The sequence below is a fragment of the Lacerta agilis genome, chromosome 3 (assembly GCF_009819535.1).
Source record: "Lacerta agilis isolate rLacAgi1 chromosome 3, rLacAgi1.pri, whole genome shotgun sequence".
Lineage (NCBI taxonomy): Eukaryota > Metazoa > Chordata > Lepidosauria > Squamata > Lacertidae > Lacerta > Lacerta agilis.
Window position 1 is genome coordinate 83049809 of NC_046314.1, and position 24230 is coordinate 83074038.

Consider the following 24230-nt stretch of genomic DNA (forward strand, 5'->3'; position numbering starts at 1 on the left):
ATACCTGATGAAAAACGAGTGAAGGGAAAAATTGCGCTCAGGCATATATCTTCTCCTGAGTATTTTCCACCTTAGTTTCTTTCTAATATGACTACTTTTTAAAAGTCAGGGGATGTTATTTGACTCAGGATCACTGGTGTCACGACTGCTAAACCCAATTTGAACGTATCTCCTCACTATTATTCAGCCATACACAAAGAGAACCCCAATGGCAGTACTTATTCCTTCTAACAAATTACGAAATGTTAAAGTAGATCACTATTGTTATTTTTTTTAATGTCTGTGGGTCAAAATAGATGCACCAGGGACAACTATGTTTGTTGATTCATATGCCAGTCCAATTCACAAATATAAAAAAATCAAAAACATGAAAAGCAGCATGCAGGTTAGGGGATCTGAACCTTCACCCCCTGCATTTTAGGAACATTGTAAGCTGCCTTTCGTCAAGTCTGCCCATTTATACATCTAGTGAAGATTAGTTTTTCACATTAAAGTAAGACATAAACACTGCTCTTTGCTTTACGCATAAACAGGGATACACATGAACAAGAAACATTATTTCCCTATCAAGTCTAGTTTGACCGTGTCTTGGCAATACTGGAAGGAATTTTTTTTATTTTTTATTTTGTTTTGTCTAGACTCTTGAGTTACTGAAATCGAGTACAAAGGCAGTCCTGCTAGTCCTTAAGGAAAACTTCCAAATGCCACAGTTGAACAGTACCTTTAATCTAAGATTTCTGCATTCTTAGGGAAGTAAAGAAAAGATCAGTTTAGATAGCATCAATACATTTACCACAATGCAATCTGAGGGAGTTCTGTCTGCCATTGAGTATGTTGTAGCAACTTTCAGAATAGGTGCATCCATTTCTGGCTCTGTGAGATCTAGATTAAGTGCCAAGTATGGCTTCCTGGCTCCGTGTCATGCATTCAAGTCACTATGATGATATGAGAGCCTACCAGTTAGTCCCATCCTCACATATATTTTTTTTGCCTGGTAATTTTTACTGCTGTAGGTCTACAGACTTAACCCAGAGATTATTTTTTTAAGGAAGTTAATAAGGAAGTGAAGGGATGCGGGTGGCACTGAAGGGACGCGGGTGACGCTGTGGTCTAAACCACAGGGCCTAGGGATTGCCGATTGGAAGGTCGGCGGTTCGAATCCCCGCAACGGGGTGAGCTCCCATTGTTCGATCCCAGCTCCTGCCAACCTAGCAGTTCGAAAGCACGTCAAAGTGCAAGTGGATAAATAGGTACCGCTCTGGCGGGAAGGTAAACGGCGTTTCTGTGCACTGCTCTGGTTCACCAGAAGCGGCTTAGTCATGCTGGCCACATGACCCAGAAGCTGTCTGCAAACAAATGCTGGCTCCCTCAGCCTATAGAGTGAGATAAGCGTGCAACCCCAGAGTCATCTGTGACTGGACCTAACGGTCAGGGGTACCTTTACCTTTAATAAGGAAGTTAAGTGACTATGACAAACATAACAAGGGTGGAAATGAGAAATGATTGGAACAAACAAAATGACATCATGGTGCAACTGAAATACAACTGGAAGCGGAGTTGTGGCTAAACTATTACAGTTCAAGAACATAATTCAGCCAGGCAAAGTCATTCAAGGAAAGCAGGGCCAAGAAGAGGTAGAGTCTGGGCAGAGTCCTGTGGGCCAGACGGAGAGGTCTGGAGGGTTGCATTTGTGCCTCTGGGCATGAGGTTCCCCATCCCTGCAGTACAAAATTACTACTACTACTACTACTAATTTACTATTTATACCCTGCCCATCTTGCTGGGTTTCCCAGAAAGCAGGAAAAGCTCAGTCACTGAGATTTTAAGCGATTTCCCCTCCTTTAAGTCTCAATTCAATTATGATCTCATTATGTGTCTTTTGACAAGCCTATTCCCTGAATCTCATTCCTACCTGCAATGTGGAGATAATAATCCTGGACTTTCTATAAGGATTATTAAAAGACAAAATTAAAATAATTTCATAATATTTACAATCATTAAATATAAATGCTATGTTCCACCTGCCTCCGCCAGCCCAACAATAAATGTAGTACATTCTTGCTGTTATTGTATATTTTGTTGCATTAAAAGAAAATGTAAAGTACCTTGAATATTGGAATTAAACAATATAAATGTCCAGTGTTACTATTTATGAGTATGAAGGTTTCGAATCTGATAATGTACAAGTAGAAATTAATGAACTACTCAGTGACAAACCTTCTTTCAATAGTTACAGCTGCTTTAAAGGCCTCTGAGATCAGCTTTTGCTACTGGTCTGGAAAGAAGAAATCAAATATGAACTAGGAAGACAGGTCTGTAGATCCAGAGAAAAAATGTATAGCGGTAAATAAAACTGGCCATGTATCACATATTCACTGTAGAAGAGAAGTCCCAGCACTATTTAGATGGTCTTAAAATTTTCATAATTTCCTAAGGGTATGCTTACTGAAAAGCCGACAGCTGTTGCTAGGAAAACCTGTGCAAATTTAAAAGACAGCTAACCTTTAAAGGGGAAAGAAATAACAGGGTGGCAATGGCTTTCATGTAGAAAAGACATTAAACTGGACAAGGGAAAAACACCTTCTGGATGCCTCACTAAGTGAAAGGCACAGTAATATTTCACAACAGCAAGGTGTACCACTAAGAAATTGATTTGACTTTTCCCCTTTGCTAGATGTTTAAATGATTTTTATAATAACTGCCACTGAGCAAAAGACAAATGAATGATTATTTATTCATCTTCTCCCTTACCCGACATTTTAAACAATTTCTCCTAAGGCACAAGAGGATGCACAAATAAGGGTACAGTGATTCATCGTTCAGGGAAGCATTCCCTAGAGGATAACCAAGGACATCCAATTTTTTATCTCCATCGCCTGCTCTGCACCCATTACTCACTGTTTTGTCCCTTGGAGTGTTATGAAGTAGTACAAAGGTGGGACAATAAACTTAAAGCAACCTGGAAAGATAGAGATGCACACAGTTCTGTATATAAGGGGGGGGGGGGGAGAACGTTGCTAAGAAATGGTTCCAACAACCAAGCCCTCAAGGCAGCATAAGAAACTTACTGAACCTTTGTGCTTCTATAGGACTTCCTATTTTGGTTCAGCAGAAGGGCCACCAGTAACACAGAATTCTAGAAGGTAATTTATGAGCAGCACCCCATCTCTTTTTTCACTAACACAAACTGGACAGCTGTGAGACGGTGGTGAAGCACAGCTGATGTTTTCATTGACCAATCTTTGGAAAAGGTTCCTGGACACCATCTCTAGGCACAACATGCCTTCTTGCACTACAATAATTAGTACTGTAGGGGACACTCACACTCGGGCAAGTAAAATATACCAGTCTAATTCTCCAATGATACAAGTGGAAGACTATGGCAGCAGACGTATAGTAATATATTTATTTAGAGAGATATGGAACAATATAAAACAATGATCAATAATAAACAGATAATAATTACGTGTCTGGATAGGCTTCCTTTAAAAAAAAGTGTTTAGCAGGCATCTAAAACAGTATAGCAATAATACCTGGGAGTTCCCAAAGCATACAAATCTTTCTGTGTGGCTGCATCAAGCAGATGCAGAAAATACATTATATGGCGCTTGTGAAAGTACCAGTTCTGCAGATCAAAGATGGTTGAGTAGGCATGTAAGGCAATCCTTAAAAGTAATATTGCTCAGGCTGCTGTACAACATGATACCCTGTTCCTCTGTTTCTTTTTTATGTCTGAGAAGTAAGTGGCACAACTACCTATGGACCTTCCTATGGAACTTCCTAGATAATTGAAGAAGTACCCTGTCACTAGGCTTCACAGTACTGATAAGAATGAAAAGGTAGACTCCTAGGCACAAAAAGTGCTCATCCGCTTACCCCAAGCCAGCTGCCCACATATCTGTCCACTGCCAGGCATGGCTGGTGAAAAAATCAGAAGCCATTTCAGAGGAAAGGAGACAGAAAGACTGCAACCAAACAGAGCAATGTTTCCCCTTGTGTGCACTCGGTTTTCCCTTACTTCCCACACAATTCCCTTACTTCCCTTACTTCGACTTCTGTTTCAGTGTATCTGAAGAAGTGTGCATGCACACGAAAGCTCATACCAAGAACAAACTCAGTTGGTCTCTAAGGTGCTACTGGAAAGAATTTTTTATTTTGTTCCCACACAATGTTTGATATGTAAAATGCCTATTATAAGGCTCAAATGTTTTATTTTAGGGATTGACATTCTGCTTCTCAGAAAATCTCAAACGTCACTGCATATTAAAATCTTTAGTGTTGAAAACACATTCCTTGTTTATTACCAGACGTGGGGCTGGTGATTTACAAATATTCTGCCATTACATAACACACTCTGAATATGCTGAAAACCACTCTTTTTCATATCTCCAAGAGTTGAGCCCTGATACTGAATAGTGATTTGAAGTCTCTCATCTGATTCAAATTAAGCTCTGCCTTCAGAGAATTCACAAATAAAGGGAAATTTTGAGACTGGGCTATGTTGTTTCAGCAGCAGCAGTACCCCAAATGTCATGAGTTTCTGATGCTCAGCATCAGAACTGTGAACAAGTATCTACTGTATTTTCCGGCATATAAGACGACTGGGCGTATAAGACGACCCCCAACTTTTCCAGTTAAAATATAGAGTTTGAGATATACTCAACCGCAGATTCTCCACCCGGTGTATAAGACGACCCCCGACTTTTCAGAAGATTTTCCTGGATTAAAAAGTAGCCTTATACTCCAGAATATACAGTAGCTTGCTAAGAATTTTTTTTATTTTGATTTGAATTATAAAACTACACCTCAGACTCAGATTTGTAAATAAGTCTCTTGCTGCATGTCATTAAAGCATCAATATAATCATATTGTTTTTGTTTTCTTCAGCATTCTAACTTCATATTAAATACAATATTTATGCCATTCTGCACAAGTGACTCATCTAATGCATTCTTTATGTGTGACTGTTGAACAAAAGTACCCAGTTGCAAACAACGAAGAAAATTATACCCTTAGCTCTAACACTACATTGCGGAGTATTTCATATACTATTTATTCAGTAGTGTCGCTTAATTTAATATTAAAAATAAGACTTGAATGCGTATGTCACCATAACCCAAAGTAGTCTAATTTGGCTCATTACTACAATGAGGTCGCATTTATCTGCTCTGAACACACTATTGAGAGGACTTCTGCATACTGTAGTTTAAAAATACTGTTTCCAGTATCAACTCAGTTAGTGGCCCAACTCAGACATCATGGTAAACTATACCTAATGGTTTACTGTGAACAATGTTTTTCTAGGGTCTTTGTTTTCTCCTTGCTAGCATATGGAGGAAACAAACTGCAATCCTTGACATAGTGTTATGACTGAACCAGGGATATTGGCTTGTTTTGCTCCAACAACCACGATTCATAAGGCAACAAATTGTGGTTACAGATTATGGTTTGTTGGAAGTGAAACAAACCATAATTCCTGGTTCAGATTAAATACTATGCCAGAGATTGTGCTTTGTTTATTCCACATGCTAACAAGGAAGAGAAGAACAGACTAGAAAGGTGTAACCACAGTATATCATTAACTATGGTTCAACATAGTTTGTGTGAACTAACCACTCTGTTTATTTAGGGGTGCTGTTTATAGCAGTAGTCACATATAACCCATAATGTCTGCCAACTGTTAGGATTTATGCACAGGGTTTGTCGTAGATGAACCATATATGTTTGCCTGTTCACCTTTGAATAATGAGTTAAATGCTGAACAGCAATTCTTAGACAAGGCTTATAGTGGCGTGTCACTGTATTATTTGGTAAATGTCAGAAAATGGCAGGTAATGACTTGTCTTGATAACATTGCATGTAAGGCGCAGCAACATAAAATTGCTATTATCAATCCTTCATTTTTATTACTTGTTTGCCCAGCTTCTAATCTTCAGTATACAGGAATGACCATTATGTAGATGCTATGGCAAGGTAATATAATACATCTGACAAATGATCCCCATATATATGTACAGTTACTTGATCCAACTGAAAATGACTAAAAAAGAGAGATTAAATAATGTAGCCTGTGAAGTCTTTCACTGACCGGGTTTGTTTGAAGAATTAGCTGAATAACAGATTCATTCTCTATCATAGGTGGCATTCAGAGTGAAATTTAAACAATTGACATTCTAAAAAGGCTAAGCATTGCTGATGAGCAAACCAATATTTATTTGGTTTCTTAATAAGAAAGGCGCTAATTTTATAAGCATACTTTTTGGAGATACAAAATGGCCATCTCTCTCTTGGACTTTGGCTGCATTGGTATCCAGAGGTGCTTACCAATGTCATTTGTGATGCCCCACAAATGGTTAAGCAGGGGCTGAACAAAATAAGCTTAACAATTTTGAGCACAGTCTACAAAAGAGATCAACTGTACTTCTGCAGTTGACCTGAGACAACGCAGTTGGGTTGAGGGAATGCTGTTGCGAACTGGTACTGTCTTAAAACCCTGTGCTGTCTTCTGGATATCTGTCCGCTCTCTTCTGCTCAACTTGTATATATGTATAAACAAGCAGATTTTAACAAGACATCAAAGGTTATAGTATTTTGATTATTTGTGAAAGGGTTGAAAGAGCTGTCCACAGGACTACAGCACTACTCATCCTCAGAAATCAGAGGAGAGGGAGTAACTTATAAAAGCTGTGGTATGGATATGACCTAACTTTTTAATAATCATTTACATAGCCTACTATGTGATTACCATGCTCTGCCGAGGGGGGTCAGGGTACATTTCCTTAGCACATTATTAATATAAACTCATTATTCTGCTTTACCCATTGCCATCTTTAACGTAATTGTGGGACAGCAATATATCTGCCATTATCTCTTGATGTTATAGTTCTGGACCCAGTTATTCTGGTCATATCTTAGTACACTTATTCCTATTTTAGACTTAACTTTTCTTTAATAGAACAAAAATCTAAACAGATATAAAACTATGACATACTTGGGTGCCCAGGTTTACCAAAGCCACTCACAATACAAGATGCAACATAGGCTGCTTGTATATATTACTATACAGATGTAAAATACTACTATTGTGTTTATTTCTTCCCCCCTCCCCATTTTGCCCCTATTTACTGTAACCCAATTACTTTTAGAATTTCTACTTTCTTTCATATATCCTAATGGTTTAAACAAAAAAATAAATTAGCATATTCTTTTGTTATTTCTTTAAGTTCTGCTTCGGGGAATTTGTAATATAATCTGCATATATTAACTGTTTTTATTAACTGGTTTTGTTCTACCATATGTGTGCACACATGCAAAGAATTTTAAACTTCAGTTCCAATGTCATTTTGTCACAAGTTGGTGGGTAAGCAAAGGGTCTAAGCCATGTGGGGTTATTTTGACTACTGGAAGCTGCATACAGTTCCCTTACTACTGCTAAGTACTAAGCAGCAGCTGCCTTCAGAGTTGTTGTCTTCCCTCCATCTTCAAGGGTTAGAATTCTGCCACAATAGGCTAAAGTTCTCTTTATTCCCTGAAATCACATTCTCACAGCGATACATATACTGTATATTCTGGCGTATAAGACTACTTTTTAATCCAAGAAAATCTTCTCAAAAGTTGGGGGTCGTCTTATACGCCAGGTGGAGAATCTGCAGTCGAGTATATCTCAAACTCTATATTTTAACTGGAAAAGTTGGGGGTCGTCTTATATGCCCAGTCGTCTTATACGCTGGAAAATACGGTACTCTAGGTGAAAAAGACTGGGATTGGAGGAAGTTTGCCACTAATGAAACACATGCTGTTTTCTTGTGGAGGGAAGATGGATATCAACTAAGAATGCACCAGAAAGCTAGTTCTGACAAGATCACCAGGGATAATATAATTAACAATACTAACAAGTAAAAATAATGCCTGGTTCCCTGTAACTTCACTTTTAGCAGTGAGGAAACTGCCAGAAGGCCCTTGGAGCTGGACATCAGTGTCCAAGCTAAATCATACTATACTAGGGATTATATAGCCATATATGAAATTTCATGCATATCAGTTAATATCTTGACCCTGCTCCACCAAAATAGCTGTTTACTTGGCTGTTTTCCTATGTCGTGAAGGCTGAAATTTCAGTTCAGTGGAGCACTTACTGTTCCCAACCCTAACCCTGTGGAAAGCCATCTAATTAGACTTTAATTTGATTTTGAGATGTTTTTGGGAGGTAATTTAATTATTGTTTGATTTTATACTAATGTTATGTATCTGATGTTAGCCACCCTGAGCCCGACTTCAGCCGGGGAGGATGGGATATAAATAAAAGTTTATTATTATTATTACTTGTTATTATTCCTTTGTAAGAAAATATGAAATAATGTAAAACCACTTTTGCGGGGGGGGGGATCAATGGGGGTGGTGACAAAAAAAATTCCGCACCGGGTACCACCTGACCTTCCCACACCTCTGGGCGGGGGGTGACAAAAAAGTTTTTGCCCCCGGATACCAATTTACCTTGCTACGCCCCTGATTATGTTATGGATTTTGGTGTTTTACATTGTAAACCACCCTGTGATCTTTGGATGAAGGGTGGTATAGAATTTTAATTAATCATAACCATCATCTGGTTGGCCATTTTAAGAACAGAATGCTGGACTAGATGGCCCACTGGTCTGATCTAAGCAGGCTTTTATATTTGGAATAGAGACATGTTCAGTATCTCCAAGTCCCATAGCACACAGCTGAACACAAACGTGAGAAGTCCCATCTCCCTCAATCAATGGTGGTCAAACAAATATTTGATATTTTCCTGTGTTAATAAAGAAGCTGAAGTTTCAAGAAGCTAAAACAATTGTTAAAGCCCACAGAATGCTTGAAGAATACCTTGAAGCAAGGTACTTAAAACCAACTCACATTTTTATACACTATTTATTAGTCAATAAAAAAGGAAGTTACTCTGATAATCATCAGGGCGGAATTCAAATATATTTTAGACATGGCTACATGGCATTTAAATGCTGAGTTTTCCCCATAGATAATGGCACAGTTTTAATATATTGTTATTCTTAACAAAATCCAACACTGCTTTTGAAAGGGTATCTCACCATTTAATGTTTGCTATAAAAGAAACATTTAAGACTTTACAACCTTAAGCTGCAGAGGTTTTGCAATATCAGGATTTTGCACCTATAAACGAAACAGTTATTGTGCACTGAACGTGATTGCTCTCATTCAAGTCAGCAAACACAGAAAGCCAGTCCAGGGCTGCTATTAGAAACTAAGGGTCTTTAACAGCACTGGACAACCTTTAAAAGAAATTATGATTAAGAATCTGATTTATCTGAGAGTCTCAATTGATATCTGTTACATCAGCAAATAATTATTTATGATGAGGAGCAATGATTATTGAGCCAGCAAAGCACCACAAATTCTAATCTTCCAGAATGATGTCACAAAGCAGCCTAGGAAGTCTACATATGCCCTTTTGGCAATTACTACCTACCACAATATAGTTACATAGAATTGTAGAGTTGGAAGGGATCCTGAGGGACATCAAGTCCAACCCCTTGCACTGCAGGAATCTGCAGCTGTCACATACGGGGATCAAACCTGCAACCTTGGCATTATCATGAATTGAACCATGCTCTAACCAACTGAGCTATCCAAGACCTTGTTTAAATCAAAGTGTGTGTGTGTGTGTGTGTGTGTGTGGTGTGTGTGTGTCATGTACTCTTCGTACATGAAGCTACTGTGATCATCCATAGTCCCCTCCCCACTGATGTATTTCTTTTACAAAGAAAGCAAACACCTGAATGAGGCTATGGTGTGTCATAATATCATACAGATATAGGAAATGTGAAAGCAGACACTGGCAAAGTCCTGCACACTGAAGGCATTAGACATTTAGACTATGGAGTCACGTACATTTTTACACACCAACATTACTATGGTTATATGATCTTTTTTCATAATGGGAACTGCAATTAAATGGTGGCATATACTTGAACACTCCAGTAGACACACAGCACTGCTATTAACACACTATAATGTGTTGAAGAGCTGGCATAAATTTATATTCTGCTTTCATAGCTAATATTTGCATTATTTGCTCTGTCATATCACTCACCTATCAGGCCTTTCTCAAGAGTGAAGGTTTTGTTGGTGAACATGCATTCAAAAGCCACAATATGGAAAACTTTGTTCACTGTGTTGTGTGTTCCAACTATTCTGATGTACCTACAAGGGAAGGAATAATGCAGAAGTTAAGAAAATGTGGAAAGTCTATGTCACACCTTGGAATAACAATTATGCTAGAAGTAACTATGTTAAGGATCAGTTTTAATTATCTCCTCTGGGTGAAGGCACCTTATTTGGGGCCCAATGCAATCCTCAATCCCCAGAGGTTTGCTGAAAAAAATAGATTTGGGGTAGAAAATATCCCACCAAGTGGAAAGCAGTCTAACCGCCCACCCCCAGAGTCGCCTGACAGTAGCAAGCACAATGATGGCAGACCAAAGACTTGTCACACATTGTATCTAGTACCTGCACTAAAGTGGTATTAGCAGATATATAAATGAGTGGTTAGGGGGAGCAGTAGCTGGAGCCTCTTTTGTTTTTTTTGCATGCAACCTCAATAAAATTAGCAGGCTTATTCTTTTTTTAAAAAAAACCCCCACCATGATTGCATTTGATTTCCAAGCAAACAAAATCTGAAGGCTATTTAATTCAACACTATTAACATGTCCATTATACATCCACACTTCAAAACTACAAAAACCCCTACAAAACCCAGGCTTCCATTTTTAACTGAAGACATATTATTCAGTAGGTTTTCATCATAATGAAAGGTTTTATACATCAAAGACAAACTCAATAAATCAATCCTCCTCACCTGCAAAAATGAACCTCTGTCTTTTGCCATGCCCTTATTCACATTCCACATTATCACTCGAAACACACAGTGGCTTCTATGGTTTGAATCCAGTTCCATGTATGAGTAGAAAACTCTCTTGCTCACACAGGGAGGGACTGCTGCCACCCCACCCAACCTCAACTAGAAATATTTGTGTCACATTGTATCTTGCTTTGGTGGTGGTGGTGGTGGTGAAGGGCTCCCAAGCTTCAGGGGCAAATTGTATAGTGTGCAGGAAAAGTGCAGGCTGGAATATGTTAGAAAATACATACATGATCCTTTGGATCCCAGCCCTTGCTGTTAAACTCTTACTTAAAGTTATTTGAGCATTTTTTGTTTGTTTGTTTGTTTAACAAAGATACCTGTGAACTTCACTCCTGGCTGCACAGCTTGCAATTCTTAATACTTCGGGCAAAGTCAGATGGAACACTTCTTGCTAACAGTGGCCTATTCACCCTTTGTATTACCTCTGAGACATCACCTTCTATAAACAAGCATTAACCTTGAATCAATCTGTTCCCCTCATTCTCTAAAGAGAGAGGAGAGTTCAGAGGTTAATGAACAGCTGAAGCTACTAATAAAAGTTCTGGAAAATCCCAAGTGGACTACAACATGCCATCTCTGCTGAGCTGGAAAAGATAACTAACAAAAATCATTTGAATAGAATTTCCTGTCATCCAAAGTGAAAGAAGAAGCATTATTAAATTAACAAGTTTCTATTCATCAAATGTGACATGTTAAGAGCAATATTCCAGTTCTTCCACATAATCCTCCATTAAAGATGATATAACTTTTAACTTCAGGGCTGTTTGTCATGCTAGCAATGTTTAAAACCTTGGCTTAACTAAAAATGAAATCTTCTGATGGAAATTTAGGAGGTTTTCAGCCACACTTTTATCTACTGAGTTTTCTGTAGGTATTTGGGGACATTTTCTACACTCCATAACATTTTAAAAGTGAGCGTTAGGGAGAGATAGCTTGAGATACACTACTCTATTTTATAAAAGTTTACTCTCATCAATTAGCAAGTACTGCAACTAAAATGGGGAAAAAATATTTTCAAAATTCACCAGCTTTATATTTTCACTGGGGCCTTCCTGTGTCCATTGTGAAGCTGACTGTGATTTTGTTTTGCTCCTTTTCTTTTAGTCATCACTACTCAGGTTAAAACAAAAAACCATTAACTCTGCTTACCACCAAGTTTATTTCATGCATTTATTTCAACAATTCATATACCATGGTCTCCAAGCAGTGAATCTCTAATTTATCAGTTTTGTTTTAATTATCCTTGAGGAAGATTGAACCATTTGTTTCTGTGGCACCGTTTCAACTCCCAATGAAATTATTCCTTTTTTGCTCCAAAGACTAAACACATTATGTCAAAAATTGCATTTTTATATGCAGTTTGGATACAAAGGAATGCAGCAAGAGCTTCGAGGAAACTGTGAAGAAGCAAAGTCCAAATTCAGAAAAAAATCAGATTAATAAATTATTCTTACAGTAAATTTTCTATGCTGCCATTCCAAAGGGAAATTACTCAAGGTGGAATACAAGATTAACCCTCCATGCCTGACAGAACATTCAAACTCTGCAATGCACATGGCTATCATTAGGTTACTTTCCGCCAAATCCAAACCAGTTTACTCTCCTGTATTTCAATGGCACCCATCTGTCTTAAATACACTGCTTTGTCTTAAATAAATTGTAATCCAATGTCATTTCTCTTTTAGGAATCGAACAGGCACAGTTCTTACAAACCATAGATGAAGAGCTAGATCTATACCTTGTCTGTACAACCTCAAGCTGCAGCAGAGAAATTATATTATGGAATACTTACCTATGAAAAAAATATTTTTTATGCTCAGAGCGCTAGCATACGAGGCAAGAAGAGTGGAAAAGCATGTAAGTCCCTCTAGCTGTCTAACATGTAGTTTTGATTGTGCATCTGTTGTGGGCCAAAGCCCATCAGGGACCCACTGACAAGATCCCCCTAGACCTGCTGCAGTTAGGAGCAGACTCACTGTAGGAGGGAGGTCTGGCAGAGAATGTCTTGCCCAAAGGCTCTCCAAAATCTACAGCCAGCTTTATATAGAAGGGTTGCTTTCACAAGTTGTTTGAAAGTATCTTTTTTATATTGAATAACTGAAACTCAGAATATGACATGCAATGGCACTACAACAGAGAAAGTAAGTGGGGTCTTGCAACAGTGATCAGGGACACGCAAAAGAGGCATATTTAGGGGAGCACAAACAGTTCAGCTGCAGTGAGTGTGGAGCCTCGGGGGCACAGTAGGGGATACCACAACTATTATTTAGAATGGAGCATGAGATATGGAGGGGAGGGGGGATTTTGGTGTTGCTGAAATTTAAGACCCCAAGGTCCACCACTGCAGGGATCCACCAGCCTGCAGGCTTTATCCAACCTATCAAGCATTTCAGAATGGCGCATTAGCCCCCACTCCCATTTTACTGATGGCAGCATCACTGCCACCAAAAGAGAAGAACCAAACTTTCCTAGTGGTCTTCTAGTCCCCACCTGTGTTTTGGCTACAGCAGGGTACAGTTGGGACCATTTGGATCCTTTCTGAATGTCCTAATGTTTTACTTCTGGTGTCTTTGGGTATCAGAGCAAGCTGGCAGTCTACACAGGGAGCGATTTCTGCTCGGCTCCTGCTCCCTACACTGAGAAATGGTCTTCTCAAGTGTATAAAAAAAGAGAGCACACAGTGAAAGAAGGAGAAAAGGGCAGAGTGTTTGAGTGAGAGTGTGCATGGGTGGGCCTGCTCACCACTATCATGCAACCCTCAGTGGATTGGACATGAGGGAATGTGGCCATTGAGTTTTAAAAGGTTTCCCAACCCTATTTTGTATACTATTAGTGCACTCTATATTTATAACAATATCTATGTGCCTCTGTCTTATCCAACTTCTAATTGTTACAAGTAATATACGACAGAATAATGGGTTCCTTGTTTCATTTTACATATTAAAATGAATTGTGAAATAGAAGGTACACACACATACGCACAGAGACTGAAGTAGGAGATGAGGCTGCTGGTAGGTAGTATAATAAGAAATACCTGTAATTATACTCTATTATATTGTCATTTATAAAATACCTCAAGTAGCTAGGTGATGACCAAAGGAAAGATAAATAAGTTCTGTCCTCCGGCTATAGGAATATTTTAATTAGATAGTCATGACACAGTTGCGTAATTCAGAAGTATGGCTCCATTAAGTGAGATCTAAAACATCTAAAAGATGTGGGCTTGAGAAATTAAGGAACCTAGAGAAACTTTCCTCTACCCTGCAGCATTGCCCCAAGAGGCAGCATTTGATAAATTACTGTCTACAAAGATTACTGTCAGACAACAAATAATAAAGTAGCTTAACAGCAATTGTATGGTTATAGGAAACAGTGTAAGAAGACCTAATTGGTTTAAAGCCTTCTGTTCCAGGTCATGGCACAGGGCCAATGACAGCTCATGTCACACTTCATAAAAAGCATATCTGAACGGAAGGCCAAAATTTTAGATGTGTGCCTTTCCCTGCCCCCTACCAATGTTTCCCTTTAAAAGTCATTTTTAAAATGCAAAGTCAGCCCGATCCTCCAAACTGATAAGGGCACAGCAGACAACCATCTTTATCCAAACTCTCAGGGGGAAACTGCTAGAAAAAGAGTGTGGTTATTTTTCAGTATCTCTAAGGTCCTCCAAAGCAACTCAAGCAGATGGAAGATAATTAAACCTTAAACAGGGCTGAAGATGGCAGATACACAACAGATTGTCCACCTCTGATGAGAATCAAAGTTTTGGCAAGAGCACTAAAGCAACCTATCTACGATTTCCAGTTTAAGTCATCTTCCTTTAACAATGCTGCAGCAATCGGGTTTGTTTTCATACACGTGTTTCAGAGTTACGAAGGAATGGTAATGGTAACAAGTGAACATCTACTGTTGCTTTTCAAATGAAGGAAGATTAGGATGATTAATATTGTACATGCACTTTTCTTGCAAAATACATTTAATTTGCTTCACTGCTGTCCATCAGCAAATTATTCATTATCTCATATATATTCAAACTCAATCCTATACAGTACTTAGGGAACCATTAAGAGTCCTACTCTAATGCTCTAATCCTAAACAAACATGCTAGGGAGCAAGTTAGTTGAACCAAGTGGGATTTACTTCCAACTAAAGCATGCATGGGATTACATTGCAAGATGATGTATGGGGCTTGTATTCATTTTTAGGTTAAAGAGTTTGTACTGATATGTATACATATTATTACCTTGTTTTTAATCCCTCAACAAACTCAGGAGAAGTGGAAGGAGAACTGCTTAACCTGCTTTGTTAGGCTTGCTAGGAGCAATCCTTAACTCATCAGGTCAAGAGTCTGCCATGGAATAGGGAACAAGGAATATTTCCAATGTGAATTATTTCAGATATTATCCATTGCTGCTTGTATGCTTTATTCAGTTCCTAAGTCAAAGCTAAAGGAAAAATCAAAGCAGAACAAATATTTTGCACAGATTTGATCCACTGGTACATTTCTCGGAATCCCTGTAAGTCTTCTATTTGGAAAACTGTGTTATATTTTTTTCACTATAAGCTAAATCATGTACTAATGGAACTGACAAGGATTCCCTGCTACACCTCTCCAAAGGAAATACAAGGCCTATTTCTCATAAAAATTGCTTGCACATAAACATTCATAAGAATTCAGGATTTGCTAAGTATTAAACCTAGAGGTTCAGCAGTGTTCCTTCAGCATGGCTGCTACGCTCTACTTAATCAACACATTTGTCTCAGCATTGTCATCTCATAACCTGCAGACATGGAGTCAAAATAGCTATGCTTACTTATCTGCAACTCAAAATTAATTATCACATTTGCTGTTTACTTGGAGAGTAATAAGGCAGCTGCCAAACAGATTTCTTTTCTATAAATCTGTGTTTTTACAGAGCTAGGTTTCATGTCAATAGTGCTATCACTAGAAGTTTGCTTGCACAACAGTTTGGCCCAGTATGAGAGTGCATAGCATATAATTTCACCTTTTTCCTGTCCCTCTTTTTTGCACAGGGATGAATATGAATCTGTACTGCATTGTTTTTCTGCACTGCAGCAAATTTATGTGTCCACAAACACTAATGGATATGGGTTCCCTGCTTTGAGAGAATCATAGAGTTGAATGGGACTGTAAGGGTCATCTAGTCCAACTCCTGCAATAGAGGAGTCTTTCGCCCATTGTGGGCTCAAACCCACGACCCTATGATTAAGAGTCATGCTCTACCAACTGAGCTATAACAGCTGAATTAGAATTACATTAAAGGTAAAGGGTAAAGGGTAAAGCTTTACTGGCTGAGGGAGCCGGCGTATAGCTTCCAGGTCATGTGGCCAGCATGACTAAGCCGCTTCTGGTGAACCAGAGCAGCGCACGGAAACACCATTTACCTTCCTGCTTGCACTTTGTGCTTTCGAACTGCTAGGTTGGCAGGAGCAGGGACCGAGCAACAGGGGCTCACCCTGTCGCGGGGATTCGAACCACCGACCTTCTGATTGGCAAGTCCTAGGCTCTGTGGTTTAACCCACAGCACCACCCGCATCCCTAGAATTACATTAGGATACCTAAATAAATATTTTTAATTCATACACAAGTCTTCAAACTGACAACCTCCAGAAGTTGTTGGACAACAACTGCAAACAATTCTAACCAGCATGGCCAACAGCGAAGGGTGATAGAAATTGTTGTAGCTAGAGGTTCATCAGTTGTAGTCATTAATTATACACATACTCAGTCATGAGAAAAACTGAAAAATGTAAATGAAGATAAGGACAATACTGAAAGAATGGTATTCAACTAAATTTTACTCAGAGTTGATCCACTTCATTTAAAGCCTGTAACTTAGTTATGTTCATTAATTTCAATGGGTGCACTCTGAGTAAAACTTAATTGAATGTTGCCCATAGACCCTAAAAACTACAGGCCTAGCCCACAAACTTTAAAACACAGCCAGACTGTTTATTCACATGACTATTCCCCTGAGAGTGCCACCTACAAGGGGAGAGTGGATCTGGGCACAGTTACCCCCAGTTACATCTAGACAGGATTACTGGGAGATTTTTATGTGGGCTGCCTCTGAAGACTATCAGGAAATTTAAATTCAAGCAGAACGCATTGGCATGTGTAGAATCAGGCCATGTTTTGTGGAGTATGCATCTCAACTGTTACAGAGGCTTCTGATCTGTTTCTTGGCGCAAAGTGTGCACCCACCAACACTGAAGAGGCTGAGATGAATTCAGCATCTCCAGTGGGTAAATGGGGTGGTATCCAATGATGTCTGCAAACAAACAAAACTGATTCTAATGTATACAGCAGGACCTCTCATCCTCTGTGCAATTTCCCACTTCTACACTAGAGGGTCCCCCAACCATTTAGAGTAGATTTTTAGGGTAGTCTAAACCATAGAGCCTAGGGCTTGCCGATCAGAAGGTCAGCGGTTCGAATCCCTGCAACAGGGTGAGCTCCTGTTGTTCGGTCCCAGCTCCTGCCAACCTAGCAGTTCGAAAGCACGTCAAAGTGCAAGTAGATAAATAGATGTCGCTCTGGCAGGAAGGTAAACGGCATTTCCATGCACTGTTCTGGTTCACCAGAAGCGGCTTAGTCATGCTGGCCACATGACCCGGAAGCTGTCTGCGGACAAAAGCTGTCTCCCTTGGCTTATAGAGCAGGATGAGCGCGTAACCCCAGAGTCATTCGCGACTGCACCTAATGGTCAGGGATACCTTTACCTTTACCTTTAGTGAGCTGCAGGGTGCAGAAGCAGAAGTAATGATGCTTGTATGATGTTGGATTTCACTCATAATGAGCAATATTCAGCACCCTGGGTGGTTTGCTGGTTCAACAAGGAAAAATGTACAGTCACAATTATATGATAACAGCTGAAGAATATTTCACACTAGTGATCAGCTATAATAAAGCTCTCTAACCAGCTAACAGATAGATATATTGCTCTGTTAATCTTCACAGCAGTTAAGATTATTTAAATACTATTTCTACAACAACAACTTATTTTACCACTGAACAACTTGTACTACTGTCACAACAAAGAACTAATCGTAAGAACCGAACCCATCCGTTTCTTACAACAAAAGCTCTCTGCAGTTTGCTTCCCTTGATTTTCTCTCTCAGGGTGAGCACAGCTTTCAGCCTTAATCACGTATTCGTCCATGTGGTAGGAATTTATTCTATAAAAATTAGATCTGCAACCTTAACAATTTACTCCAGCACCCTGGCTTTATGAATTGCATTTTCAACTCAAGACTATAAATTAAAGTCTGTTTTTTTCACTCAGCCCAACTGGAAAACAAAAACAAAAAAACAAAAGTCAATGCCTGACAATAAAAACCTAATCTTCTTCCAAGTGAAATCAAATGGATTCTGAGTGTAAGGAACATTTTCGTAATGGACAAACTAGCTATGTCTGAATGATAAATTCAAGCAATATGCAGTCCTATTTAACCATCAGACTCAAAGGCCTCAGATCAACCAGCTACACTGAAAAACTTTGTTCTACTGCAATTTTAAAGAACATCATAAATGATGGCGATTTCCAGGGAATTCATGATGGCTGCAGGAAGATGGTACTTAAGCTTCCACCAAATTTTCTGTGTTACCTGGTAGAGTGCAGAGCTCTGCCTTCAATTCAATGATGTATCCTAATTGCCTGTTACAGTTTCTGAAATGATAAGCTCCCCTTGGGTACTTTATTGCCTTTTTAATATAGTGTGGGAGAATGCAGGTTGAGCTTAAGGCACAATAACTAGATCTGGGTTTCTCTGGTCTGAATCCCTATGCAAGAATAAAGTTTCCTGCAAATAAAAAAAATGTAGTCTTTCCCAGCAAATAAAAAAGTTTATCCTTGAAATATAATTTATGACATGTTGACAGAAAATGCAATTACTGAATGTGAACTGAAATTTCTACTCTTTAATGCTCTTGACATGTAACTACAGTTTTAGAGTATTTTTTACCATATAAGCCACGAGACGACAACAACAACAACAACAACAACAACAACAACAACAACAACATATATATGCCGCTCAACTGACTGAGTTGTCCTAGCCACTACGGGCAGCTTCCAACAAATTATAAAACCACAGTAAAACATAAAACAATAAAAACTTATCTATACAGGGTTGCTTTCAGATGTCTTCTAAAAGTCAGATAGATGTTTATTTCCTTTCTGATGAGAGTGAATTCCACAGAGTAGGCCCAGACAATACAGTGAAGGCCCTCTGCCTAGTTCCCTGTAACCCCACTTATCGTAATGAGGGAACCACCAGAAGGCCATCAGAGCTGGATCTCAGTATCCAGGATGAATGATGGAGGTGGAGACACTTCTTCAAGTATACAGGGTTTAGTCTGGCAGCCACATTCAAGATTAGCGGTAGTTTCAGAGTCACCTTCCAAGGTTGCCCCACATAGAGCGCCTTCTCACCTACACACTAAGCTTACCTGTCCTACAATTCATATGTGGGGGGAACTTTTGAAGAGACTATTATAAAGATAAAACCCATCATGCATAGGTCTGAAGACAGTCTGGATCACACACAGAAGTCATTCATGAGATTTGGGCATACCCACATCAGATTTCACATGTACTTCCCATTCAAACGTAATGTCAAGGCTGTATGTTTGCTCATGTCCAAGGCAGGACTAAAAGGCATGATCATGCTATACTCCGCAAATAGGGAAAGTATAATTTCATCAAGCCTATTACAAATCCATGGGATTACCAAATTTATCACAATTTTTGTTTGAACAAAAGGTTATTGTCAATTCAGGATTTAACACAATGATTTGGTTAAGTACAGACATAGCATTTTCTGATCTATTAACCACAGGAGCACCCCTCAAACTTGTATGCTTCTCTGAGATCATTCCACTTGAATTCTCCCATCCCTATGCTTTTCAGTGATATCTATGGTTGCTGTTTACTTTTGCATCAAGGGCACTAAACATATTTAGCTTTAAACTAAAGCCCGAATTGAAGAAAATGTGGGTAGTATTTATCATTCTTTGTGAGAGACAAAGGTGCCATAGTATACTGATCTGCTCTACACAAGCAGCACATCAGTGCAATAAAAGGAAAGAATATTGTGGAACCTAACAGATTTCTTCTCCCATAACTCTGAAAATTATTCCTAGAATTCATCACTTCAAATTGGGTGATCACATGTTTGAATGTTTTCTTTGAACCCCATAGCACAAAGGAAGCAAACCTGTCAAAGAGAAAGCTCTGGCAATCCCTTTCTCCCAGCAGGGTGAACAGTTTTGCCATCTGATCTGTTGTTTGTGTAGTCTAGTTCTCATATCCACGAGGAAATGGGGAGGTGAGGGGGCTTTAGGAGACAGAAATAAAATCTGCTGGGCAAATCACATTCTATTCCCATGAGAAGCCACACAGACTTCAGAAGCGATTTTCCTTTCACAACATTTCCTGTATCTATAGCAACCTATTTCTATAGACAACTGCAGCTACCTTTCATTTTCCTAATAAACTGAAAGGCTTTTAAATGTCTATTATTTCTGTTTGTGTAGCTGACTTATTTGATGTGAACAACTAACATTACACTGTGTACCACAGATACAGTTATCCACATTATGAAGGCCACATAATATCACAACTCAAAGCAGGGTGTTTCTTCTGAACAGGACAATCTTGTGGCACCTTAAAGATGAAACAATTTATTACAGCATAACCTTCTATGAACATCAGATACACAGGTACATAAAAGGGGTGTATATTGAAAGTTGGAGCTAAATGGCAATGAAATACAAAAAGTAGTTGTGACAATTTAATTAGGGCTTAAATGCATCCATCCAACTTTCTCCCTTGACACCCATATGTGTGTGACTGTGAGTGAGAGATGCAAACTGAGGATTGTACATGTATCTAATAAAGTACAGTGGTGCCCCGCTAGACGAAAATAATTCGTCCCGCGAAAATTTTCGTCTAGCGGGGTTTTCGTCTTGCGGAGCGGCAATGGGAGCCGCGCTCCGCAAAACGAAAAAGAAAAAAAAGACGAAATTTTTTCGTCTTGCGAGGCAGCCCCATAGACTTTTTCGTCTAGCGGGGCAGCCTCCCGCTAGACGAATGCTTTCGTCTAGCGAGTTTTTCGTCTAGCGAAGCATTCGTCTAGCGGGGTACCACTGTAGACTCTAGTCCACAAAAACATATTCTATAATGCATTTGTTAATATTAAAGGTGGGACAAGACTCTCTGCTGCTTTTGCAGCAACAAGTTAACATAGCTACCAGTCTGGAAAAGACAGGATTAGAGTTTCCATAACATGTGTCTTTAACTCTGTGAATGATAATGGATCAGTACAAGTGTACTAAAACTGCCATGCTTAAAAGACAAGAAGGGAAACTGGTATGTGTATACTCTGTTGCACCAACTTACCATTTTATCTTGTTATCTAGCTCACTAACAGCAAGTGTAATTTGACAAAATGGCTAATGCCACAGATAAATAAATCTGAAGGGGACGGGTGTGTGTGTGTCAAACTGTTTCCAAGCTTCTTCTTCTTCCATTTGAACTTTTAAAGCTGCTATTACTACGCAGCTGACATGCCTCAGACTATTCAGAACTATTTCCATTCTGATAATTACTGTCCTTAGCTTACAAAGCTGTTTCTGCCACAGAAACACTCTTCAGTTTGTACAGACGAGCAGGCATTAAAAGGCAATTCTGCATTTGTCTTTCAATAGAAAAGGAAATCGTGTCATTCAGCACAACCTAAGATGCTAATTCTTGACAGATCTGTCAAATGCATGATCCTTACCGCCTACACAGCTGAATCAACACTTACATAGCAAAACAGGGGTGGGAAAAGAAGGGGGGTTACTATAAAAGGGTTGGAAAAAACTAATACAGAAAGCAGATATGCCCCTTTCAGGAAAGCTACAGTCTTTGTTTCACTACAATGGACATCTGTGCCATGCAAATATTAGCAGCTCACAAAACTGAACAATTACTGAAGCTGCTAAATTTACTATTAAGACTAAAAATCAGGATGCTTTTTGTTTAAAATCACTTGAGGCTACTTTTCACTGATTTCCTCAACCCTTCATGTCTTATTACTCATGAATTGACAAGCCGCACAGTAATTTTAAACTATCAAACTTTATGATTCATCAGAAGCAGCTGACTGCATCATAACTTGATTTTGGATATATTTGGAAGGGGATTCTTAGAAAGCATAACATGAGGAGATATGTGTTTAGCAGTGGATAGAAACTGGATATAAGTTTACAGAATGCCATGAGATACCCCCAAAAATAAAATAACCTATTTGGATTTAGATCAATATGGGCATAATCATAATACAAGAAGTTAAGAGCCCCCTTTCCATGCAATACTGCAAACACAAATACAGTCATACCTCGTGTTGCTTTCACTGCAGGTTGCGAACGGCACGGGTTACGAACGTGCCAAACCTGGAAGTACTGGAATGGGTTACTTCTGGGTTTGTCGGTTCGCGCATGTGCAGACGCGGCAAATGACGTCACGCGCATGCACAGAAGTGCCAAATTGCAACCTGCGCGTGTGCAAAAGCGGAGCTGCGGGTTGCAGACTGCTCATGATGCAAACAGGGGCCTGGAACAGATCCCATTCGCATCCAGAGGTACCACTGAATACTCTTAATTCTAATCTTTAGTGTAGTAGAAGAATCACAACAAGCTGGGACTGAAATCTAAGAGAAGCAAAACAAGTAAAGGGCAATTCTAAGATCTGAGATCTTCGGATGAAGGGGGTATACAAATTTAATTAAATAATAACTGATAAGGAAGGGAGAAATAGAGCTGGGTGTAATACCTATACTGGTGACACCATGCTCCAAACCCTGACTGTTTCCAACAGATGTTTATGAATGAAGAAAATTAAGTATGTTAGGAAAAAGTATACTATCAGTAAATAAAAATTCTAGAACGTTAAAAGAAATCTGGAAGATTTAAGATGGGTTCTAAAGAGTTGTAGCCAAAACTTAGTCACTGTCATTAATTTCAAAGGGTTTATTCTGATTAAACCTTAGTTGAATACCACCCAAAGGTTAATAAAAATTTTGGGATACGGAATCTGTTATAGGAGAAGTGAACACAAAAGAAGCAATATGGATGGATGAAAGAAACGGACATTTTGTGGGGTACAATTAAAAAAGAACATCAACATGGCGAAGAAATTTAGCGATTTGGAAAGAGCCATTATCAATAGAAAATGTCACTAACTGCTCCTAACATTCCTCCTAAAATGGGCAAAATGTGAATTCTACTAAGCAAGTTTTTATCACTTCATAGTCTCTTTGTACAGCAGTTGTTGTTAGCATTTGAACCACTCTAGAAATATGATACAAGAATAAGAATGCTGGAATGCACATCTCCATGCCACTGCCCTGAATAGGAGCTGGATGTTAAATAAATAGCATGTTCTGGAAGACATCATGACTCAGGTTCTTCTGAAATCCCTATGCAAAGAGATCGCATTCCATGGTTGGCATAACTCACTAGTGTAAAAACTTAGTAAACTAAGTTTTAAAAGGTATATAGATAATGGCAGGATATAATCATTAATGCATTTTTTAAATCCTAAAGCTGCAACTGAATTCTCTTTGGCAGACTTATCCCACTGCTAAAATCAGCAGGATGCTACAGAAGACCCAAATTTAAACTATTTAATTCCATTATGGGTCTTTTCGTACAGAAGTCAAGTCCCGATGAACGCTTTGAGAACCACAAAAAGAAACAGAGCACTGGTAAGACTGCAGAGTTATAATTGCATCCTACTATCCTTCTTCATGTGATTCAGATAAAAAAAATCAAGTAATCCCATTAAGCATAATTCTGCTCAGAGACAATTTCCAAAAGTCAGCTAGCAAATTGCTGAAGACAGTGAAGCACCACGTAATCATATCTACTAATCTGTAGGTGAGTACAGTATGTGTTGTATCACCAAATATGTGATGACCAAGATGAAATAATTCATATCCTAATTATTTAAACAGATACAGAAACACGTTCATCTCTTCTTGTTGCTTTTGCTTGTTATTGAGGTTGATAAAGACAAAAACAAAAAAGCCCAGCTGAAAAGAACAAATCTCCCAATCTTCTGTCCACCCAACTTTCCTTAAAGGAAGACAATTTGAGTAACTTAAGTCTTCTATATCCTATATAACTATAATAGTGGGGAAATAATTCTTCTTCTAAAACCTGGTAATCAATACTTTTGCTGCTACTGAAAAACGGAAAATAATTTCAACCTTGGAATGGTCTCTA

The 24230-nt window shown here is 38.9% G+C and overlaps 1 protein-coding gene across 2 annotated transcripts in view; it reads right to left on the reverse strand.

Moving 5' to 3' along the window:
• The window catches only part of BTBD9 (BTB domain containing 9), a 147976-nt gene that overhangs the window by 59185 nt on the left and 64561 nt on the right, over positions 1-24230 (reverse strand). For both annotated transcript variants that reach the window (XM_033144578.1, XM_033144579.1), the window contains exon 7: positions 10106-10215. In XM_033144578.1, the coding sequence (XP_033000469.1) occupies positions 10106-10215 (110 nt within the window). The remainder of the gene's footprint in view (positions 1-10105; positions 10216-24230) is intronic.